General features: G+C 58.9%; 1 protein-coding gene across 3 annotated transcripts in view; it reads right to left on the bottom strand.

Moving 5' to 3' along the window:
- SCARF2 (scavenger receptor class F member 2) overlaps nucleotides 1-19,937 on the bottom strand; it is a 119,165-nt gene that overhangs the window by 58,235 nt on the left and 40,993 nt on the right. For all 3 annotated transcript variants that reach the window (XM_008174576.4, XM_024111061.3, XM_042843208.2), the window contains 3 exons: nucleotides 11,994-12,513; nucleotides 11,546-11,764; nucleotides 10,247-10,375 (listed from right to left, as the gene is read on the bottom strand). In XM_008174576.4, coding sequence (XP_008172798.2) covers nucleotides 10,247-10,375; nucleotides 11,546-11,764; nucleotides 11,994-12,513 — 868 coding nt within the window. The remainder of the gene's footprint in view (nucleotides 1-10,246; nucleotides 10,376-11,545; nucleotides 11,765-11,993; nucleotides 12,514-19,937) is intronic.

The following is a 19,937-nucleotide window of genomic DNA, read 5'->3' as shown; positions in this document are numbered from 1 at the left end:
ATCTGGCCCTCGAGCTCCTGTTGGGGAGTGGGATCCGGAGCTTGCCCCGCTCCACGAGTGCCATGGCTCCCGGAAGCAGCGGCACATCCCCGCTCCGTCTCCTATGCGTAGAGACAGCCGGGGGCTCCACACACTGCCCCCGCCCCAAGCGCCGCCCCCGCAGCTCCCATTGGCTGGCAACCACAACCAATGGGAGCTGCAGGGGTGGTGCCTGTGGATGGGGCAGTGCGCAGAGCTGCCTGGCCGCGCCTCCATGTAGGAGCCGGAGAGGGGACATGCCGCTGCTTCTAGGAGCTGCTTGAGGTAAGCGCTGCCCGGAGCCTGAACCCCTGACCCCTTCCTGCACCCCAATCCCCTGCCCCAGCCCTGATCCCCCTCCCGCCCTCTGAACCCCTTGGTCCCACCGTCCTGCACCCCAGAGCTCGCACCGCCAGCTGGAGTCCTCCAGAGCACCCCCCTCCCACCTGCACCTCTGCCCCAGCCCAGAGCCCCCTCCTGCACGCTGAACTCCTCATTTCTGGCCCCACCCCAGAGCCTGCACCCCAACTCCCAATTTCATGAGCATTCCTGGCCTGCCATACAATTTCCATCCCCAGATGTGGCTCTCGGGCCAAAAAGTTTGCTCACCCCTGGTCGAAGGGTTCCCGCTTCTCTGTGCCTGGATGAGCTCCCGGATGCTATGATCTGAAGCAGTGACAGCCCTCATTCACGTGATGCACACGATGTGCTTGAGGGAGTCACCGTCTGGCTCTGCCCCCTGTTGCTTTCCCCACCATAAAACCCAGCCCTCTCTCAGCGCCACGTCCCTGGGCTTGAACCTAGCGCCTTCAGCAATGATAAAACACAAAGACTCCAGGGCCCGTTGTCTCCACCAGGCAGAGCGTAGCTGGCACGTTCCAGCCTGCTGCCGGCAGCTGCTGCACTGTCAGGCCTCAAAGGGATTCAGCTGGGCTAGCCTGGCCCGAGCACATTTCATGCCTTTTAAACGTACAAAGCTTCCCCCGGCCCAGCTCCGTGCCCGTGTGGCACCATGTGCCAGGCACAACACAGGGATTAGCGCAGAGTCCGTGCAGGCTTCACATCCACTCAGAGCAGCTGGGTCAGGGATTGGATGTCAGCTGTTGGAAGCAGCGCTGTTCTCTGTTATTATAGACGAGGCGGGTAGCATTACCTATTATTAAACTTGCCTGACATTTCTCTTATGAGACCCTATTTTCAGTTGCTCATAACGGTGCCAATCGTTAACTGGTTGGGCTGACATTTTTGATGCTGGGTGCCTGCCTCAGGCTGAATTGTTTTGGAAAATTTCAGCCGAAGTGGTTCAGCCATTTCCAAGAAGGAGACTAGTGAAAAATCCATTGTTTTGCTCAGCTGAAATTGTAGTGAGAAAAATTCTTTGAGAAGCTCTCACACCCCATGGTTTGGAGCGGGGATTTGAAATCTGCAGGGGGGTGGCAAGCACCAGACCTAGGGGGGAAGGCAAAGGAAGTAGATTTGAACAAGGAGCCCAGGGAGGGAGACAGGGACTGGGAGCCAGAAGGGATGGGGAAGTGAGGTGTGTGGGTTACTGGAGGGGGGAAAGTAGAGGAACAGATTAGATTGAGAGGTGAAAGGTGGGAATTAGGACTGGCTGGGCAAGGAGCTGTCGGTGTTGGGGGAGGACTAGGAATAGCTGGGCAAGGGGATTGATGGGATGAAATGCCTGAGGATTGGAAACTGGGACTACCTAGGTGAGGAGAATGGAACTGGGATGCTCACTAGTCTAAACTCCTCTCCAGAGCCTGGAAAGGAATCCAAGATTCGAAATCTCACCATTCCTCTGATGTCAACAAACATCTGTGAAACTCACTAGCAAAGCGTCTCATCTCCCCCTAGTGCTGGTCCACACAGAGGATAACAACCTACTACTGCTATCAGTTACTCCATTAGCTTATGTGGCAGAGGTCTGTGTGGTGGATTTAAAGGTTTCTACACTGCTGATGACCCATGTGGGTGTCAAAAGGAGACCACATGATGGAATCTGTTCAGTTTGCTTTTTAAAAAAACAAACAGGAAATGCCACACAACTGTTAACAGAACACTAGTAAGATTGCAAAGTCAAGAAATACCAGGACTAAGGTTGCTTGTGCATATGAATTCTGCATTGTTCAGGGCTGTGCAGTAAAGGAGGCTGCTGTCTGTAGGACCCCGCTCCGTTTGTTGCAAAGTTGGAAGGTGCATTGCGCCCCAGGCAGGGGGTTACAGGAAGAGAAAGGATGGGCTCATGCATCACAACGCCTAATTTTTATGCACCTAGAAAATCACAGGAACACCACTGAGAGTCACAACGCCTGAATTCAGTCCCTAGGCTCCTATACAATGAATGGGGAGAAGTAGGTGCCTCAGACTGCGAGTCACAAAAGCCAGCAGGCAAGGCAGAGAGCTGCCTAAACTAGCCAATGGGCAGGGTGTGTGCTAAGTCCCCCCCCGAGACTGGCGCCTAAGTGTGGGCTACGGAGAGGTGCCTCCCACTGGTAGCAATCACAGCCGGGCCCCCTCTCCTGGAGGCAGGCGCCGAAGGCATTTCTGGGGAAAACAAGTTACTTCACACGGAAGGGCCAGAGGAGGAGTGGTGCCCAATGGTTACAGCGCTTACCTGGGACTCCCCCCTCTTTCTGAGGGGAGAAAGGTCTCTCCGCTCTTGCCACTGGGCCATGGGATAGGCTGATGTGGGGCTGCCCCCATCTCTCCTGTTGAAACGGTTTCACTCTGGATAAATACTTAAACATTCACCAGGCCAGAGAGTGAATGACTCTGTAGCCGGTTGATTATGGCACCACCTGGGAGGTGGGAGACCCCGGGTCTAGTCCCCCTGCTCCAAGGACTCTTTAGTTATTTAAACACGGTGGAACCGTTTCAACAGGCGAGACTGAGGGACCCCTGCAGTAATCTTGGTGTCACCCTTTACCTAAGTCTGCGCTTTTCAGTTCCAGGGGGATTGTGATGGTGGAACAGTCTCCAGCTGTTCTCGGCTCGCTTCCCTTCTTGTAATTACTGGTATTTCTTTAACGTTACTGTCAGCAATAAATGCAGGCTTACTCCTCACTGACGTCACCGGGTGCCCTGCAGAGAAATTCCCACATGCTGTTCGGGAAAGTTACCACAAAGTTTTCTATCCTGAGCAAAGTGAAGCCAAGTCCCTTTCTGGAGTTAGTCTGTAAGCCAGGGGCAATGAGTAACTGCTGACCAAAGTTATATTTAACCCGTCGGCAGGGGTTTAAACTGCTGACAAAGCTTCTGGATGGGATGGCTCTTCTGGAGTCACGGTGTTCGTTCAGCTACCAGAGTCCTCCATGTGACACACAGCACATCAGCTGGGCCTGACTGGAAACACAGGTCTAAGATGCTCTTATAATTAGAAGGGCCTACTCTCCGGGGGGGGGGGGGGGGGGTTGGGACACATCAAAGAAAACCCAGCCCGTGAGGGTCAGATCCCAGGTGAGTCGGCAGAACAGCACCAAGAAAACTAGCTCTTGCCTCATTAAGAGAGCAGACGGTGTGGAAGGATCAGCACGGAACGCCACCCAGCACAATACCACCCTGCTACCCAGCCATCAGCACAGTGAAAGGGGGAAAGGACCCGGCCGTCTCTGTGCACAAGAGGCGAAGGGGAAAGTCTGGCTAAGTTGCTTTCACCCCGTCACACTAAAGTGAGCGTAGCCTGGACCTGTACAGCTAGGAGACACTTGTGGCTTTGTGACACAAACCAAGTCTCTGCAGCGTGTGCACGCAAACCTTGCATCGGAGCCCCCTGGCTTGTGCGCGCTGTGTCCCATGCCTGTCTGAGTACGCTGGAGAGGTTCTAGGGAAATGGGGCCCCCACAATGCGACGACACCAGGAGGAGCATGCCTGACTGAGCCCAACGCTCTTCCCTACAAGGCTCTGGCAGCGTCACCAGCTCTCATGTTGTTAACAGGATCGTCACCATAGCTGGTGTTTTGCTTAAAGCCCCAGCTTCTGGAGTCAGGTGATTACGGGAGACTCTCAAGTTTCCACTTACAGAAAGCACATTTTTAGTAATTGCGGATCAGGAAGAAAGCTAGAAAATGTGAATCCTCCAGGCTTAAGACCAGAAGGCAAATAAACAAACCAAAAACATGTTTTAAAATCGCCTGATTTTAAAGCCAATCTCATGATTTTGGGGCCTGAACCCTTGCGGTGGGTGACACAGCAGGGGGCATTGGCACAAAACCACCACTGCTTTCCCCTTTCCTTCCACTGAAAAAAGCAGCAGCAGCAAAAGGCTGAGTCAGCGAACATCTGGGCACCCTGCAAAGCCCTCCCTGCCAGGGGCCATGCATCAGACACATGACTCTGGCCTTGACCTTCCGCAGCCAGGGTTGGAACCACATGGTGCAATTTGTAAAAGGGATGCTCCAGTGCCCCCTGCTGGACTCAGCCGGCAAATCACAGAGCTGCTTTCCAGCTCCTTAAGGAAGACATCAAAACCCTCCTTGGAAGCGTAAGCACAGCCGTCCCCCACTGCTAGCACGGTTTCCGCGGGACACATGGGAATGCAGGGCCCCAGCAGGACATCTGGGAAGCCATGAATGTCTTAGCCCCAGCCCCAAAACCGGACCACACACCTCAAACGTCAAGAGAATCAGAATTGCGAAGCTGCAGCATAGGTGTGCGTGCATGTGTGCCCACTGATCTGTGCCAGGCCATCAGCAACTTCCCACCAGCCCCTATCCCCCACTTCAGGGAGGAGACGATGGCCCACGCTCCTCTACTGGGGTTGGAGGCAGTTCTGCAGCTTTTGCTCCCGATCTCTGGCAGCTGCCGTGATGACAAGGAGAGATTATTTCTATCTTGGCTGCTATTTCTCAGTTTAGTCGTAAATCTCCCAATCTGACTGATAAGACCCATTGAGGGAGACAGCTACACAACTCTGTTTAATAAGGGCCAACAAGAGGCACTTAGCACTGGCGACCTGGCTGTCCAGAGTTAATCACCGCTGTGCGGTTTTGAGGAAGCAAAGCAGAGCGGCGAGGCAGACAGTGATTAGTCAGACAGCAAATTTCCCCTCCAGTTAGCGGTTCCATCAATCACTGAAGGGGATTCTGGAAAACGAAGAGTTGAAACAAACAAGTGATTTCACGACAGGTGCTGCTGGAGATGCAGTGAGCTGGGTACACAAGACAAATGGTCACAACACTCATCTGTGCAGTACGTAAAGCCCCGGGCTTACACATGAGAACGATCATTTGCTGTGAAAAACAAAACCTCTAGGAAAAGTGTGAAAATCTAACCTGGCCGCCGTTTTTTGCTCACTGGGCAGATAGCAGCCTGTGCGATAGAGTTGCACTGCGTGACAGAACTCACTCAAAGGGGTGAGCACAAGACACGCAAGTCATTCACGCAGCTAGATTGACTGGAAAGCACTCCTTCCCTGCCAAAACTGGCGCAGGAAAAGAAACTTTCCAGGACTCTTTTGGTTTCTCAGTTTGTTGTTTCTCCCTTTTGCCCCCTTTTCCAGTGGGAAAATGGAAAAAAAGGAAGGAAAAAAAGAGAAAAGCGGAGGGGAAGTAAGGGAGAGACAATATGTGCACAATGGTGGCGGGGGAGGCTGGAGGGTAAACAAAACCCCCAAAATAAATAAATTTCTGATGACCTTTTCTGGTATCAAATTTCAAATAAGTCAAAATAAACCCACCCCCTTCAAAAAAATTGAAAAAAAAATTACCTCCAACTTTTTGCATTGTAGGTTCCACCTGGGTTGGACTTGCTCCAATCTAAAGCAAAATCAACACTGGCTCTGCTGGTGTGGATTCCAAGCACCATTGTGATCATCTAGTCTGACCTCCTGTATAATAATACAGGCCAGAGAACTTCCACACAATAATGGCTAGAGCAGAGCTTTTAGAAAAACATCCAGTCTTGATTTAAAAATCGTCAGTAATGGAGAGTCCACCACGACCTTGGTAAATTGTTCCAATGGGTAATTACACTGTTAAAATCTATGCCTTATTTCCAGTCTGAATTTGTCTAGCTTCAATTTCCAGCCATTGGATTGTGTTAGACCTTTAGCTGCTGGATTGAAGAACCCATTATTAAATATTTGCTCCCCACGTAGGTACGTACAGACTGTGGCCAAGTCACGCCTTAACCTTCTCTTTGTGAAGCTAAATAGATTGAGCTCCGTGAGTCTATCACTATAAGGCAGGGTTTCTAATTGTTTAATCATTCCCCAGACCAAAAAGGGGAAGAGCATCTTCACACACAGACATGCCAACCTACTGAGGTGGGTTGTAAATTACTTTCAAAGGGGGCAGGTGACAAAAGGTCACAGGTAAGCATTAAAAAAAAAACCTTAAGAGAGAGCTAAATGTTCGGGCAGTAGGGAGGGGACATGGAAAATTACAAGAGGCTCAGAGGAACATCAAGAGGGAAATCAGTGAAGGAATCTGCTCAACATCATATATTTCTGCTATAAAAAAATGCAAGTAGTATGGGGGAAAAACAGGAAGAACTAGACGTATGGGTACATAAGCTAATTATGATGTAACAACTGGTGTCACAAAGACTTGGTGGGATAAATCTCATGATTAGAATATTGGTATAGGGGGGTATAACTTCTTCAAGAAGGACAGGCAAGGAAAAAGGGAGACGGTACTGCATTATATGTCAAGAATATATACATGTGTTCTGAGGTCCAGAAGGAGGTGAGAAGAAGACCAGTTGAAAGTCTTTGGGTAAAGCTAAAAGCAGGGGAAAATTGGGGTGATGTCATGGGAGGGGTCTACTCTAGACCCCCAAATCTGGAAGAGGAGGTGGAGGAGGCATTTCTAGAACAAATAACAATATCCAAAACACAAGAACCTGGTAGTAATGGTGGACTTTAACTACCCAGACATCCATTGGAAAAGTAACATGGCAAAACACAATATTTCCAGTAAGTGCTTGGAATGCATGGGGGACAATTTTTTGTCCCAGAAAGTGGAGGAAGTAACGAGGGGGACGGCCATTTTACACCTGACTCTGACCAACAGGGAGGAATTGGTTGCAAATGTGAAGGTGATTCTAAGGAAAGGAAGGAGTGAGAGCAGCAGAATAAGAACAATGGACTTCAAAAAAGCCAACTAAACTCAGAGAACTGGTAGGTGAGGGCCAATGGGAAGCGAATCTATGGGATAAAGACGTTCAGGAGAGCTGCCAGTTTCTCAAGGAGACAATACTAAAGGCACAACTGCAAATTATCCCAATACAAAGGAAAGATAGGAAGAACAGTAAGAGGCTAATATGGCTCCATCAGGAGTTCTTTAATGACCTGAAAATCAAAAAGGAATCCTACAAAAACTGGAAACATGGATGAATTGCAAAGGAGGAAAAGAACAGCACAAGCATGTAGGGACAAAATCAGAAAGAGAAAGATACAAATGAGTTACACCTGCAAAGGACATAAAAGGTAAGAAGAAGAGGTTCTTTAAATACATTAGGAGCAAGAGAAAGACAAAAGGAAAGTGTAGGTCCTCTACTTAGCAGGGAAGGAGAGCTAATAACTAATGACATGAAGACAGCTCAGGTGCCCTGGCCCCTGTTTTAGTTAGGGGTATATAGTACAAGTCATGGACAAGTCACAGGCCGTGAATTGTTGTTTACTGCCCGTGACTCATCCATGACTTTTACTAAAAATACTCGTGACTAAAACATAGCCTTAACCATGATCCTCAAATCTTTCAGAGTCACTGTTTCCAGGGATAGAGTCCCCCATCCTGTAAGTAACGGCTCTGAAGACTGTTATCTGGTCTGCCCTCAGTCGTCTTTTCTCCAGACTACACATGCCCAGTTGTTGTAACCTTTCCTCATAGGGCAGGGTTTCTAAATCTTTTATCCTATATTTTTTGTTCCTAGATGTATATATTTATATTTAGTTGACCTAAAACGCATACTGTTTGCTTGTGCCCACTTTACCGAGTGATCCCAATCATCACTGACCAGTCCTCTTCAATATTTACCACTCCCCTAATTTTTGTGTCATTTGCATAACAACTAAACCCTTCTTCCCATCAGAACGAGGAATATGGCAGCTTTTCTCCCTCCCTGTTACGTGCAGCAATTCACACTTCTCCCTCCAAACACTATCTGCTCTCATACAGGAAGAGGGAACGCTCTTAGGGTTCAAGATAAGCCTCTCCAAGACAGAGATCTTACCAATTAATTGAAAGAGAAACCTGAATTTCCAGTAATCTTCGGGCTTGGTAAACCACAAGAGGTAATAATTTCAGCCTGTGGATGACACCTCCCCTAGGATCTTTGGCTAGAGCACTTACTACCTACCGTTAAAACATGCAGTGAATCACTATTAGCAAACATTGATGACCACGAATTGTTCCCAAGGCTGTTATATCCACCACACGGGCTGACAATGGAAATATAACAAAGGGGAGGAGAGAATGCTCAGGATCAATCATCCTTAGCTGGAACCACTCCGTGCACTGAAAAAACAACCGGCACTCTCCTAAAGCACATTGTGGAAGTTCACACCTGCTTCTGCAATCACCGTCAGCCTCCCGGCTGCTTAACTGGACAAGAAAATTTTCCAGTGACTCTTGGTTGAACTCTCAGGAAGAGCATGTCTCTATATTATCAGCCAGTTACCACCAGAAGGACTTTGAGAAAAACCACAGCGGACATTTTCCACAGCAAGGGGCTCTACAGAGAGGCTTCCCTAAGCAATTCAAGGTGCTTTGGGTGGGACCTGGCAGACTCATGACACCACTGTCATTGTGTCAGCAGAAATTTGGCTCGATCTAATTGCAAACCAAGCACACCAGCGGATTCTGGGCTTTTTGTGTTTTCCTCACAGCACGGCAGGTTTTTCGTGTTGAACGAGGTGTGCCTGTTTATGTTTGAGGGATGAACGCGTGTGTGACATGAACAACACAGGATGTGTTTTCTGTTCCATTTCAAAACCCTTCGGAGAGTTCTGCTTGTTTATTTGCTTTGCCGCTGAGTTTCTCAGTGGGTTTGTGTTGTTGGGTTTGTGTTTGGCTGGTTTTTGATTGGTGAAAATCACAAAAAGCCCCACCTTCCCTGGATTGGGTGGAACTAAAGTGGCACTGGTGTACTCCGGGCCTTTTCCGAGTCATACATTTAAAAGGTGTATGAAGGACGATAATGAATGTGCAACAATACCGAGCTGTCTCTGCAATGGTGGCAGGTGAGGGGGTTTGGAAAGTAAGCTATTGCTGTACTTGTGATTACTCTCTTGTATTAAGAATTGTGTTCGGTTTGTCCCTCTACTTTGGGATCTCACCGTGAAAACCAGCATAACAAACAAACAGAACATATCACACAAAATCCAGGTACACCTCTACCCCGATACAACGCGACCCGATATAATACAAATTCGGATATAATGCGGTAAAGCAGTGCTCCGGGGGGGGGGAGCAGGAGGGGCTGTGCGTTCCGATGGATCAAAGCAAGTTCAATATAACGCGGTTTCACCTATAACGCGGTAAGATTTTTTGGCTCCCGAGGACAGCGTTATATCGGGGTAGAGGTGTATAATCTTCAGCAAATTCTGCTTAGTGTCTAGATGAACACCAGGCAGCCTGGGAAGGGCGGTTTGTGAAAATGAAAAAGTAGACAGTGCTCGGTCTGCAACTGAAAATAGGAAACAGGCCCAGGATAATTTCATTGATGGGGCTCAAGCAGACGGAAGCCAGGAATGAAGAAATAAGAATAACTTTGCACTGATACATTGAGGGTTCATTTGATCTGAGCCAGACAGAGCCGCCCTCACCTGCCACCCCAGCTAGTACAATAACGAACTGCAATCAATTAGCTCCCCCTGGAGGGAGTTGTGCTTTCAATCAAAAGGCACCCTCCTCCTTCTGCAGGCTCCAGAGAGATTATTTAGGGGACACTGTCAGTGCTTCCTAAGGTTGAGCCCCGGCACCTCTAGACTAAGGCACCTCTAGTCTTGACAGTTCATAGACCCGGCACCTCTGGGTTTGCCACGTCAGTCACAGAAGTAAATGGCTTGAGCCCTGGCACGTCTTTCATTACAATTTAAGCACTGATCAGTGTCATACTCCTCTGGGCTCTCCCCCGCAGCCTCCTCTCCTGGGGATGTCAGAGACAGCCCAGCCCATGTGCCCAGATCCAGGTGTGTTTATCCAGACTGGTCTGCAATGGCGGGAGCAGCCCATGCACCCAGCACGCCAGCCGCACAGAGCGCGAGACACAAGAGTCACTTACTAGGTGCCGTGAGAGCCGGCCCGGCAGAGGCATCGGCCCGTCTCAAAGTGGCATTCCCCATTGAAGCAGTCGCTGCACACAAAGGCGCAATTCTCGCCGTATGTCCCGTTGCGACACTTGGTTTCACACCTAGGAAAGGGCCAAGAGGAGCAGGTCACAAGGCGGGTACCGGAGGAGAGCACGCCCTGGGAGCTGGCATAGCCACGCTGGTGCAGCTGCTGGACTCTCCAGACAAACACATCTGAGTGCTGCAAAGCCACTGCCCTTGTGTGGTCCCTCCCTGTCCGAGTACAGGGGCTGTGGGGACGGAGTCACCAGGAGCCTTTAGCCGGTAGAAGGACTGAGCTTAGCTGTGGGGAGCTGCCAGGCCATTTTCCACCTCAGCCAATTGACCCTTGGCTCTGTGCAGGGAGTGCTGGGCTCGGGGTCACGTACTGCTCACAGTTTGTGAGGTATGTAGGCAGCAAAAGGAAAGGTTCTGCTGCCTCTCTCCACACGCTGGGCTCTCCGGGGAAAGCAGCAGCGTACGTCAACCCCAGCTCACAGTGCTGCCCGTGCGAGGCGCTAGCCGGGATTCAAAGCACGAGGCCACCGCAAATGCTCTGAGAGCTCCAGATTGCGAATGCAGGTGCCATGATCGCTGGTGGGACCCGGAGGCAGCTTTAGTGCTGGCCTGGCACTCTTGCTACGGGATTACAGCCTATCTGGTAGGTGAAGCTGTGATTGCAGCAGAGAGGCACCTCCCGAGACCACACAGCACAGACAGGAGTCGGCAGAGCCTTCGACACCGTCCTGGGACACTCTCCTTCTCTTCACCTCACTAACCATGCTCTGCCTGAGATACCATTCCCTGCCCATGCTGTGCTCTGAGACCGGCCCGCAGGGACGTCACCCCAGCCACTGCCCACACTATGCCCCGAGACCAGCGTGCCAGGATGTCCCCACGGATCACTATCCATGCTCTGCTCTGCGACTGGCTTCTAGTTGTCAGCTATGTTGTCAGTCTGTGACTGGCCAGAGCTTCCAGCGGGGCGGCTCCGTGGCAAGACTGGGGCATGTTGACCGAGCACTACGCAAAGCGCCAGCATGTTTGATGCCCCAGGAGGAGGGGAGAGCCAATCCCGGAAGAGGGCTTTAAATGGCGTTCAGAGGAAGGCAGCATCGTCTAGTGGCTAAGGCAAAGGTTAGGAGTCAGGGGGGCCACATGTCTAAGGCAGGTACTGCCACAAACATCGCTTTGGCCAAGGGAAGAACACACGAGCGTGCAGCCTGGTTCCGCACAAAGCAGCCTCCACTCACCTGTCTCCAATCCAGCCGGGATTGCAGTGCGAGCACTTGCCATTGATGTGGTTGCAGGTGTGGCCGTCTTTGCACAGGGGGCAGATTTTCTCGCAGCCGTCCCCGTAGAAGCCCGAGGAGCAGGCCTGATCGCACTTGGTGCCATTCCAGCCAGCTTCACAGGCCAGGCAGCGGCCGTCCGCGATGGTGCAGGGCTGCAGCCCTTTGCACTGCCCACACCTACAGACGCCAACAGGGAGCACAACCCAGAACGTGAGCAATCATTTGAACACCCCCGTGTGCCTGGGGCTCACCCCTCCCTCCCTCCCGCCCCATCATGGGCAGGACTCGGCTGTTGGAGCAAGCGGTGACTGCACAAGGCAGGTGAAACAGGGACTGTCCTCAACCGGGCGGGCAGGGCCCAGTGCAGCATGGGAGCCTGAACCTGCCCAAGGCCCTGCACACTTACCGCCTCCTGCAGCCTTGTCCGTAGAAGCCCGCTGGGCAGGGCTCCCGGCAGTACTTGCCCCGATATCCCGGCTCACAGGCGCAGGTCCCATCCACCTGGTTACATTTCCCCTTGTAGCACTGACAGTAGCGGTCGCAACGCGGGCCAAACATTCGCTCTCGGCACTGGCAGCGCCCGGTGAATTGCTCGCAGGGCGAGTTGTTGCAGACGCACTGGTTGTTGCAGCCCCGGCCCCACCAGCCGGGCTGGCAGAGGCAGGTCCCCGTCTGCTGGTCGCACTGGGAGTTGAGACTGCAGTAGCAAGAGCTGGAGCACTGGGGACCCCACCAGTTGGGCTCACAGGTGCACTTGCCCGTCTTCTGGTCACATTTGCCGTGCTTGCAGAGACAGGCGTTCTCACACTTGGGCCCCCAGCGATTGGGGTTGCACGTGCACTGGCCCGTGACGTCCTCGCACTGGCCATTGGGGTGGCAGCTGCACATTTCCTTGCAGTCTGGACCCCAGAACTGGCGGGGACATTCTGCAAAACAAGAAACACACCAGGACTTACTGAGCAGCCACCGAGCCCGAGAGGAGGGGGCAGGAGTCCCTGGGTGCCATCATCCCGTCAGCTTACGTACCAGCTGCAGCTCCTTAGAGGACTGCACCTCCAAACCCAAGTTTAAAGGAGCCCCACCCAGCACACTCATCTGCTGACTGTAGGTCTGTGTAGCCCTGCTTCGGTGCCAAGAGCAGTGCAGGACTTGCACGACAGTCAGCAACAGCAGCCGAGCATCATTCGCAGGCTCGTCTCCCCAGCACATGGCGCACGGGCTCTGCGTCTGCACACTGCTCTGCCCCGGAAGGGGAAGCGACCCAGCAGGTCCCACAGGAGTCTATAGCACCCGCTGGCTGTGCTGCGGCTTCTGCTGCCACTGAACATGCAATTCCAGGGCCAGGGAGACAAGAACGCAGTAGCCGTGCCAGCATCTCTAGCTGTCTCCGTTTGGAAACAATGTCAGCTTCCAACCAATTTCCAGCAGAACCCCCTAAAAGCACCCTGTAGCACGCAGGCCTGGGCAGGTCCCAGGGAAAGGGGCTGGGAGCCAGCCCTGATGCAGCTTCCAGAGGCAACAATTCCAAGAGCCGTCTGGCTGAGCTCAGGACAGGCAAAGTCTGGCCTCTCCCTCCCCTCCCCTCCCCGCTTTCCCACTGCAAAGTGCCTCTTCTCCTTGGTAGAAATGTGTTCCTATTTAGGTGAACAGTTGTTCTGTTGCATGACTGCTGTCCTTATCCTTAGCTACTTCATCCTGCACACGTAAAGCAACCTCTGGTCAATCAATCAAACACACCTTCCCCTATGACTGACACGGAGTCTGATCCCCAGCTGCTCAGGGGTGGGGAGGAGGCCTCCTGCCTAGACAAGGAGGCAGCAGAATCCGGGTAGGCTCAGGGATAGAGGTCTGGTGCGTTCACCATTCCTTACCTACAGGAGCCGGCCAGTGCTTCATTTGTAAGGAAAGAGGGGCCGGGACTCGAGCAATTTTTTAATTTTCATAACTGATGTGGTAAGCCCAGAGGTGTTGGGCTCTGAACAGCCAGGCCCAGAGGTGCCGGAGGCTCTGAACCGCCAGGCCCCGAGGCGCCGGGGCTCTGAACCGCCAGGCCCCGAGGCGCCGGGGCTCTGAACCGCCAGGCCCCGAGGCGCCGGGGCTCTGAACCGCCAGGCCCCGAGGCGCCGGGGCTCTGAACCGCCAGGCCCCGAGGCGCCGGGGCTCTGAACCGCCAGGCCCCGAGGCGCCGGGGCTCTGAACCGCCAGGCCCCGAGGTGCCGGGGCTCTGTACTGCCAGGCCCCGAGGTGCCGGGGCTCTGTACTGCCAGGCCCAGAGGTGCAGGAGGCTCTGAACCGCCAGGTCCCGAGGCATCGGTGCTCTGAACCGCCAGGCCCCGAGGTGCCGGGGCTCTGAACCGCCAGGCCCCGAGGTGCCGGGGCTCTGTACTGCCAGGCCCCGAGGTGCCGGGGCTCTGTACTGCCAGGCCCAGTGGTGCCGGGGCTCTGTACTGCCAGGCCCAGTGGTGCCGGGGCTCTGAACTGCCAGGCCCCGAGGTGCCGGGGCTCTGTACTGCCAGGCCCAGAGGTGCAGGAGGCTCTGAACCGCCAGGTCCCGAGGCATCGGGGCTCTGAACCGCCAGGCCCCGAGGTGCTGGGCTCTGAACCGCCAGGCCCCGAGGTGCTGGGCTCTGAACCGCCAGGCCCCGAGGCGCCGGGGCTCTGAACCGCCAGGCCCCGAGGCGCCGGGGCTCTGAACCGCCAGGCCCCGAGGCGCCGGGGCTCTGAACCGCCAGGCCCCGAGGTGCCGGGGCTCTGAACCGCCAGGCCCCGAGGTGCCGGGGCTCTGAACCGCCAGGCCCCGAGGCGCCGGGGCTCTGAACCGCCAGGCCCAGAGGTGCCGGGGCTCTGAACCGCCAGGCCCCGAGGCGCCGGGGCTCTGAACCGCCAGGCCCCGAGGTGCCAGGGCTCTGTACTGCCAGGCCCAGTGGGGCCGGGGCTCTGTACTGCCAGGCCCAGTGGTGCCGGGGCTCTGTACTGCCAGGCCCAGTGGTGCCGGGGCTCTGAACTGCCAGGCCCCGAGGTGCCGGGGCTCTGTACTGCCAGGCCCAGAGGTGCAGGAGGCTCTGAACCGCCAGGTCCCGAGGCATCGGGGCTCTGAACCGCCAGGCCCCGAGGTGCTGGGCTCTGAACCGCCAGGCCCCGAGGTGCCGGGGCTCTGTACTGCCAGGCCCCGAGGAGCTGGGGCTATGAACTGCCAGGTCCAGAGGCGCCGGGGCTCTGAACCGCCAGGCCCCGAGGCGCCGGGGCTCTGAACCACCAGGCCCCGAGGCGCCGGGGCTCTGAACTGCCAGGTCCAGAGGCGCCGGGGCTCTGAACCGCCAGGCCCCGAGGCGCCGGGGCTCTGAACCGCCAGGCCCCGAGGTGCCAGGGCTCTGTACCGCCAGGCCCCGAGGTGCCGGGGCTCTGTACTGCCAGGCCCCGAGGTGCCAGGGTTCTGTACTGCCAGGCCCAGTGGGGCCGGGGCTCTGTACTGCCAGGCCCAGTGGTGCCGGGGCTCTGAACTGCCAGGCCCCGAGGTGCCGGGGCTCTGTACTGCCAGGCCCAGAGGTGCAGGAGGCTCTGAACCGCCAGGTCCCGAGGCATCGGGGCTCTGAACCGCCAGGTCCCGAGGCATCGGGGCTCTGAACCGCCAGGCCCCGAGGCGCCGGGGCTCTGAACCGCCAGGCCCCGAGGCGCCGGGGCTCTGAACCGCCAGGCCCCGAGGCGCCGGGGCTCTGAACCGCCAGGCCCCGAGGCGCCGGGGCTCTGAACCGCCAGGCCCCGAGGAGCTGGGGCTATGAACCGCCAGGTCCAGAGGCGCCGGGGCTCTGAACCGCCAGGCCCAGAGGTGCCGGGGCTGTGAACCGCCAGGCCCCGAGGCGCCGGGGCTCTGAACCGCCAGGCCCCGAGGCGCCGGGGCTCTGAACCGCCAGGCCCCGAGGCGCCGGGGCTCTGAACCGCCAGGCCCAGAGGCGCCGGGGCTCTGAACCGCCAGGCCCCGAGGCGCCGGGGCTCTGAACCGCCAGGCCCCGAGGTGCCAGGGCTCTGTACTGCCAGGCCCCGAGGTGCCGGGGCTCTGTACTGCCAGGCCCCGAGGTGCCGGGGTTCTGTACTGCCAGGCCCAGTGGGGCCGGGGCTCTGTACTGCCAGGCCCCGAGGTGCCGGGGCTCTGAACTGCCAGGCCCCGAGGTGCCGGGGCTCTGTACTGCCAGGCCCAGAGGTGCAGGAGGCTCTGAACCGCCAGGTCCCGAGGCATCGGGGCTCTGAACCGCCAGGCCCCGAGGTGCTGGGCTCTGAACCGCCAGGCCCCGAGGCGCCGGGGCTACGAACTGCCAGGTCCAGAGGTGCCGGGGCTTTGAACTGCCAGGCCCCGAGGCGCCGGGGCTCCGAACTGCCAGGCCCAGAGGTGCCGGGGCTCTGAACCGCCAGGCCCAGAGGTGCCGGGGCTCTGAACCGCCAGACCCAGAGGTGCCGGGGCTCTGAACCGCCAGACCCCGAGGCGCCGGGGCTCTGAACCGCCAGGCCCCGAGGCGCCGGGGCTCTGAACCGCCAGGCCCCGAGGCGCCGGGGATCTGAACCGCCAGGCCCCGAGGAGCTGGGGCTATGAACTGCCAGGTCCAGAGGCGCCGGGGCTCTGAACCGCCAGGCCCAGAGGTGCCGGGGCTCTGAACCGCCAGGCCCAGAGGTGCCGGGGCTCTGTACTGCCAGGCCCCGAGGTGCCGGGGCTCTGTACTGCCAGGCCCCGAGGTGCCAGGGTTCTGTACTGCCAGGCCCAGTGGGGCCGGGGCTCTGTACTGCCAGGCCCAGTGGTGCCGGGGCTCTGAACTGCCAGGCCCCGAGGTGCCGGGGCTCTGTACTGCCAGGCCCAGAGGTGCAGGAGGCTCTGAACCGCCAGGTCCCGAGGCATCGGGGCTCTGAACCGCCAGGCCCCGAGGTGCTGGGCTCTGAACTGCCAGGCCCAGAGGTGCCGGGGCTCTGAACTGCCAGACCCAGAGGTGCCGGGGCTCTGAACCGCCAGGCCCCGAGGCGCCGGGGCTCTGAACCGCCAGGCCCCGAGGCGCCGGGGCTCTGAACCGCCAGGCCCCGAGGCGCCGGGGCTCTGAACCGCCAGGCCCCGAGGCGCCGGGGCTCTGTACTGCCAGGCCCCGAGGTGCCGGGGCTCTGTACTGCCAGGCCCCGAGGTGCCAGGGTTCTGTACTGCCAGGCCCAGTGGGGCCGGGGCTCTGTACTGCCAGGCCCAGTGGTGCCGGGGCTCTGAACTGCCAGGCCCCGAGGTGCCGGGGCTCTGTACTGCCAGGCCCAGAGGTGCAGGAGGCTCTGAACCGCCAGGTCCCGAGGCATCGGGGCTCTGAACCGCCAGGCCCCGAGGTGCTGGGCTCTGAACCGCCAGGCCCCGAGGCGCCGGGGCTCTGAACCGCCAGGCCCCGAGGCGCCGGGGCTCTGAACCGCCAGGCCCCGAGGCGCTGGGGCTCTGAACCGCCAGGCCCCGAGGAGCTGGGGCTAAGAACCGCCAGGTCCAGAGGCGCCGGGGCTCTGAACCGCCAGGCCCAGAGGTGCCGGGGCTCTGAACCGCCAGGCCCCGAGGCGCCGGGGCTCTGAACCGCCAGGCCCAGAGGTGCCGGGGCTCTGAACCGCCAGGCCCCGAGGTGCCGGGGCTCTGTACTGCCAGGCCCAGAGGTGCCGGGGCTCTGTACTGCCAGGCCCCGAGGTGCCAGGGTTCTGTACTGCCAGGCCCAGTGGGGCCGGGGCTCTGTACTGCCAGGCCCCGAGGTGCCGGGGCTCTGAACTGCCAGGCCCAGAGGTGCTGGGGCTCTGAACCGCCAGGCCCAGAGGTGCCGGGGCTCTGTACTGCCAGGCCCCGAGGTGCCGGGGCTCTGTACTGCCAGGCCCCGAGGTGCCAGGGTTCTGTACTGCCAGGCCCAGTGGGGCCGGGGCTCTGTACTGCCAGGCCCAGTGGGGCCGGGGCTCTGAACTGCCAGGCCCCGAGGTGCCGGGGCTCTGTACTGCCAGGCCCAGAGGTGCAGGAGGCTCTGAACCGCCAGGTCCCGAGGCATCGGGGCTCTGAACCGCCAGGCCCCGAGGTGCTGGGCTCTGAACTGCCAGGCCCAGAGGTGCCGGGGCTCTGAACTGCCAGACCCAGAGGTACCGGGGCTCTGAACCGCCAGGCCCCGAGGCGCCGGGGCTCTGAACCGCCAGGCCCAGAGGCGCCGGGGCTCTGAACCGCCAGGCCCCAAGGCGCCGGGGCTCTGAACCGCCAGGCCCCGAGGCGCCGGGGCTCTGTACTGCCAGGCCCCGAGGTGCCAGGGTTCTGTACTGCCAGGCCCAGTGGGGCCGGGGCTCTGTACTGCCAGGCCCAGTGGTGCCGGGGCTCTGAACTGCCAGGCCCCGAGGTGCCGGGGCTCTGTACTGCCAGGCCCAGAGGTGCAGGAGGCTCTGAACCGCCAGGCCCCGAGGTGCTGGGCTCTGAACCGCCAGGCCCCGAGGCGCCGGGGCTCTGAACCGCCAGGCCCCGAGGCGCCGGGGCTCTGAACCGCCAGGCACCGAGGCGCTGGGGCTCTGAACCGCCAGGCCCCGAGGAGCTGGGGCTCTGAACCGCCAGGCACCGAGGCGCTGGGGCTCTGAACCGCCAGGCCCCGAGGAGCTGGGGCTATGAACCGCCAGGTCCAGAGGCGCCGGGGCTCTAAACCGCCAGGCCCAGAGGCGCCGGGGCTCTGAACCGCCAGGCCCCGAGGCGCCGGGGCTCTGAACCGCCAGGCCCAGAGGTGCCGGGGCTCTGAACCGCCAGGCCCAGAGGTGCCGGGGCTCTGAACCGCCAGGCCCCGAGGTGCCGGGGCTCTGTACTGCCAGGCCCCGAGGTGCCGGGGCTCTGTACTGCCAGGCCCCGAGGTGCCGGGGCTCTGAACTGCCAGGCCCAGAGGTGCCGGGGCTCTGAACCGCCAGGCCCAGAGGTGCCGGGGCTCTGTACTGCCAGGCCCCGAGGTGCCGGGGCTCTGTACTGCCAGGCCCCGAGGTACCAGGGTTCTGTACTGCCAGGCCCAGTGGGGCCGGGGCTCTGTACTGCCAGGCCCAGTGGTGCCGGGGCTCTGAACTGCCAGGCCCCGAGGTGCCGGGGCTCTGTACTGCCAGGCCCAGAGGTGCAGGAGGCTCTGAACCGCCAGGTCCCGAGGCATCGGGGCTCTGAACCGCCAGGCCCCGAAGTGCTGGGCTCTGAACTGCCAGGCCCAGAGGTGCCGGGGCTCTGAACTGCCAGACCCAGAGGTGCCGGGGCTCTGAACCGCCAGGCCCCGAGGCGCCGGGGCTCTGAACCGCCAGGCCCAGAGGCGCCGAGGCTCTGAACCGCCAGGCCCAGAGGCGCCGGGGCTCTGAACCGCCAGGCCCCGAGGTGCCAGGGCTCTGTACTGCCAGGCCCCGAGGTGCCGGGGCTCTGTACTGCCAGGCCCCGAGGTGCCAGGGTTCTGTACTGCCAGGCCCAGTGGGGCCGGGGCTCTGTACTGCCAGGCCCAGTGGTGCCGGGGCTCTGAACTGCCAGGCCCCGAGGTGCCGGGGCTCTGTACTGCCAGGCCCAGAGGTGCAGGAGGCTCTGAACCGCCAGGTCCCGAGGCATCGGGGCTCTGAACCGCCAGGCCCCGAGGTGCCGGGGCTCTGTACTGCCAGGCCCCGAGGTGCCAGGGTTCTGTACTGCCAGGCCCAGTGGGGCCGGGGCTCTGTACTGCCAGGCCCAGTGGTGCCGGGGCTCTGTACTGCCAGGCCCCGAGGTGCCGGGGCTCTGTACTGCCAGGCCCAGAGGTGCAGGAGGCTCTGAACCGCCAGGTCCCGAGGCATCGGGGCTCTGAACCGCCAGGCCCCGAGGTGCTGGGCTCTGAACTGCCAGGCCCAGAGGTGCGGGGGCTCTGAACCGCCAGACCCAGAGGTGCCGGGGCTCTGAACCGCCAGGCCCCGAGGCGCCGGGGCTCTGAACCGCCAGGCCCCGAGGCGCCGGGGCTCTGAACCGCCAGGCCCAGAGGCGCCGGGGCTCTGAACCGCCAGGCCCCGAGGCGCCGGGGCTCTGAACCGCCAGGCCCCGAGGCGCCGGGGCTCTGTACTGCCAGGCCCCGAGGTGCCGGGGCTCTGTACTGCCAGGCCCCGAGGTGCCAGGGTTCTGTACTGCCAGGCCCAGTGGGGCCGGGGCTCTGTACTGCCAGGCCCAGTGGTGCCGGGGCTCTGAACTGCCAGGCCCCGAGGTGCCGGGGCTCTGTACTGCCAGGCCCAGAGGTGCAGGAGGCTCTGAACCGCCAGGTCCCGAGGCATCGGGGCTCTGAACCGCCAGGCCCCGAGGTGCTGGGCTCTGAAACGCCAGGCCCCGAGGCGCCGGGGCTCTGAACCGCCAGGCCCC

Source organism: Chrysemys picta, chromosome 15, assembly GCF_011386835.1.
Source record: "Chrysemys picta bellii isolate R12L10 chromosome 15, ASM1138683v2, whole genome shotgun sequence".
Classification (NCBI taxonomy): domain Eukaryota; kingdom Metazoa; phylum Chordata; order Testudines; family Emydidae; genus Chrysemys; species Chrysemys picta.
This window is presented reverse-complemented; position numbering and strand designations above follow the sequence as displayed.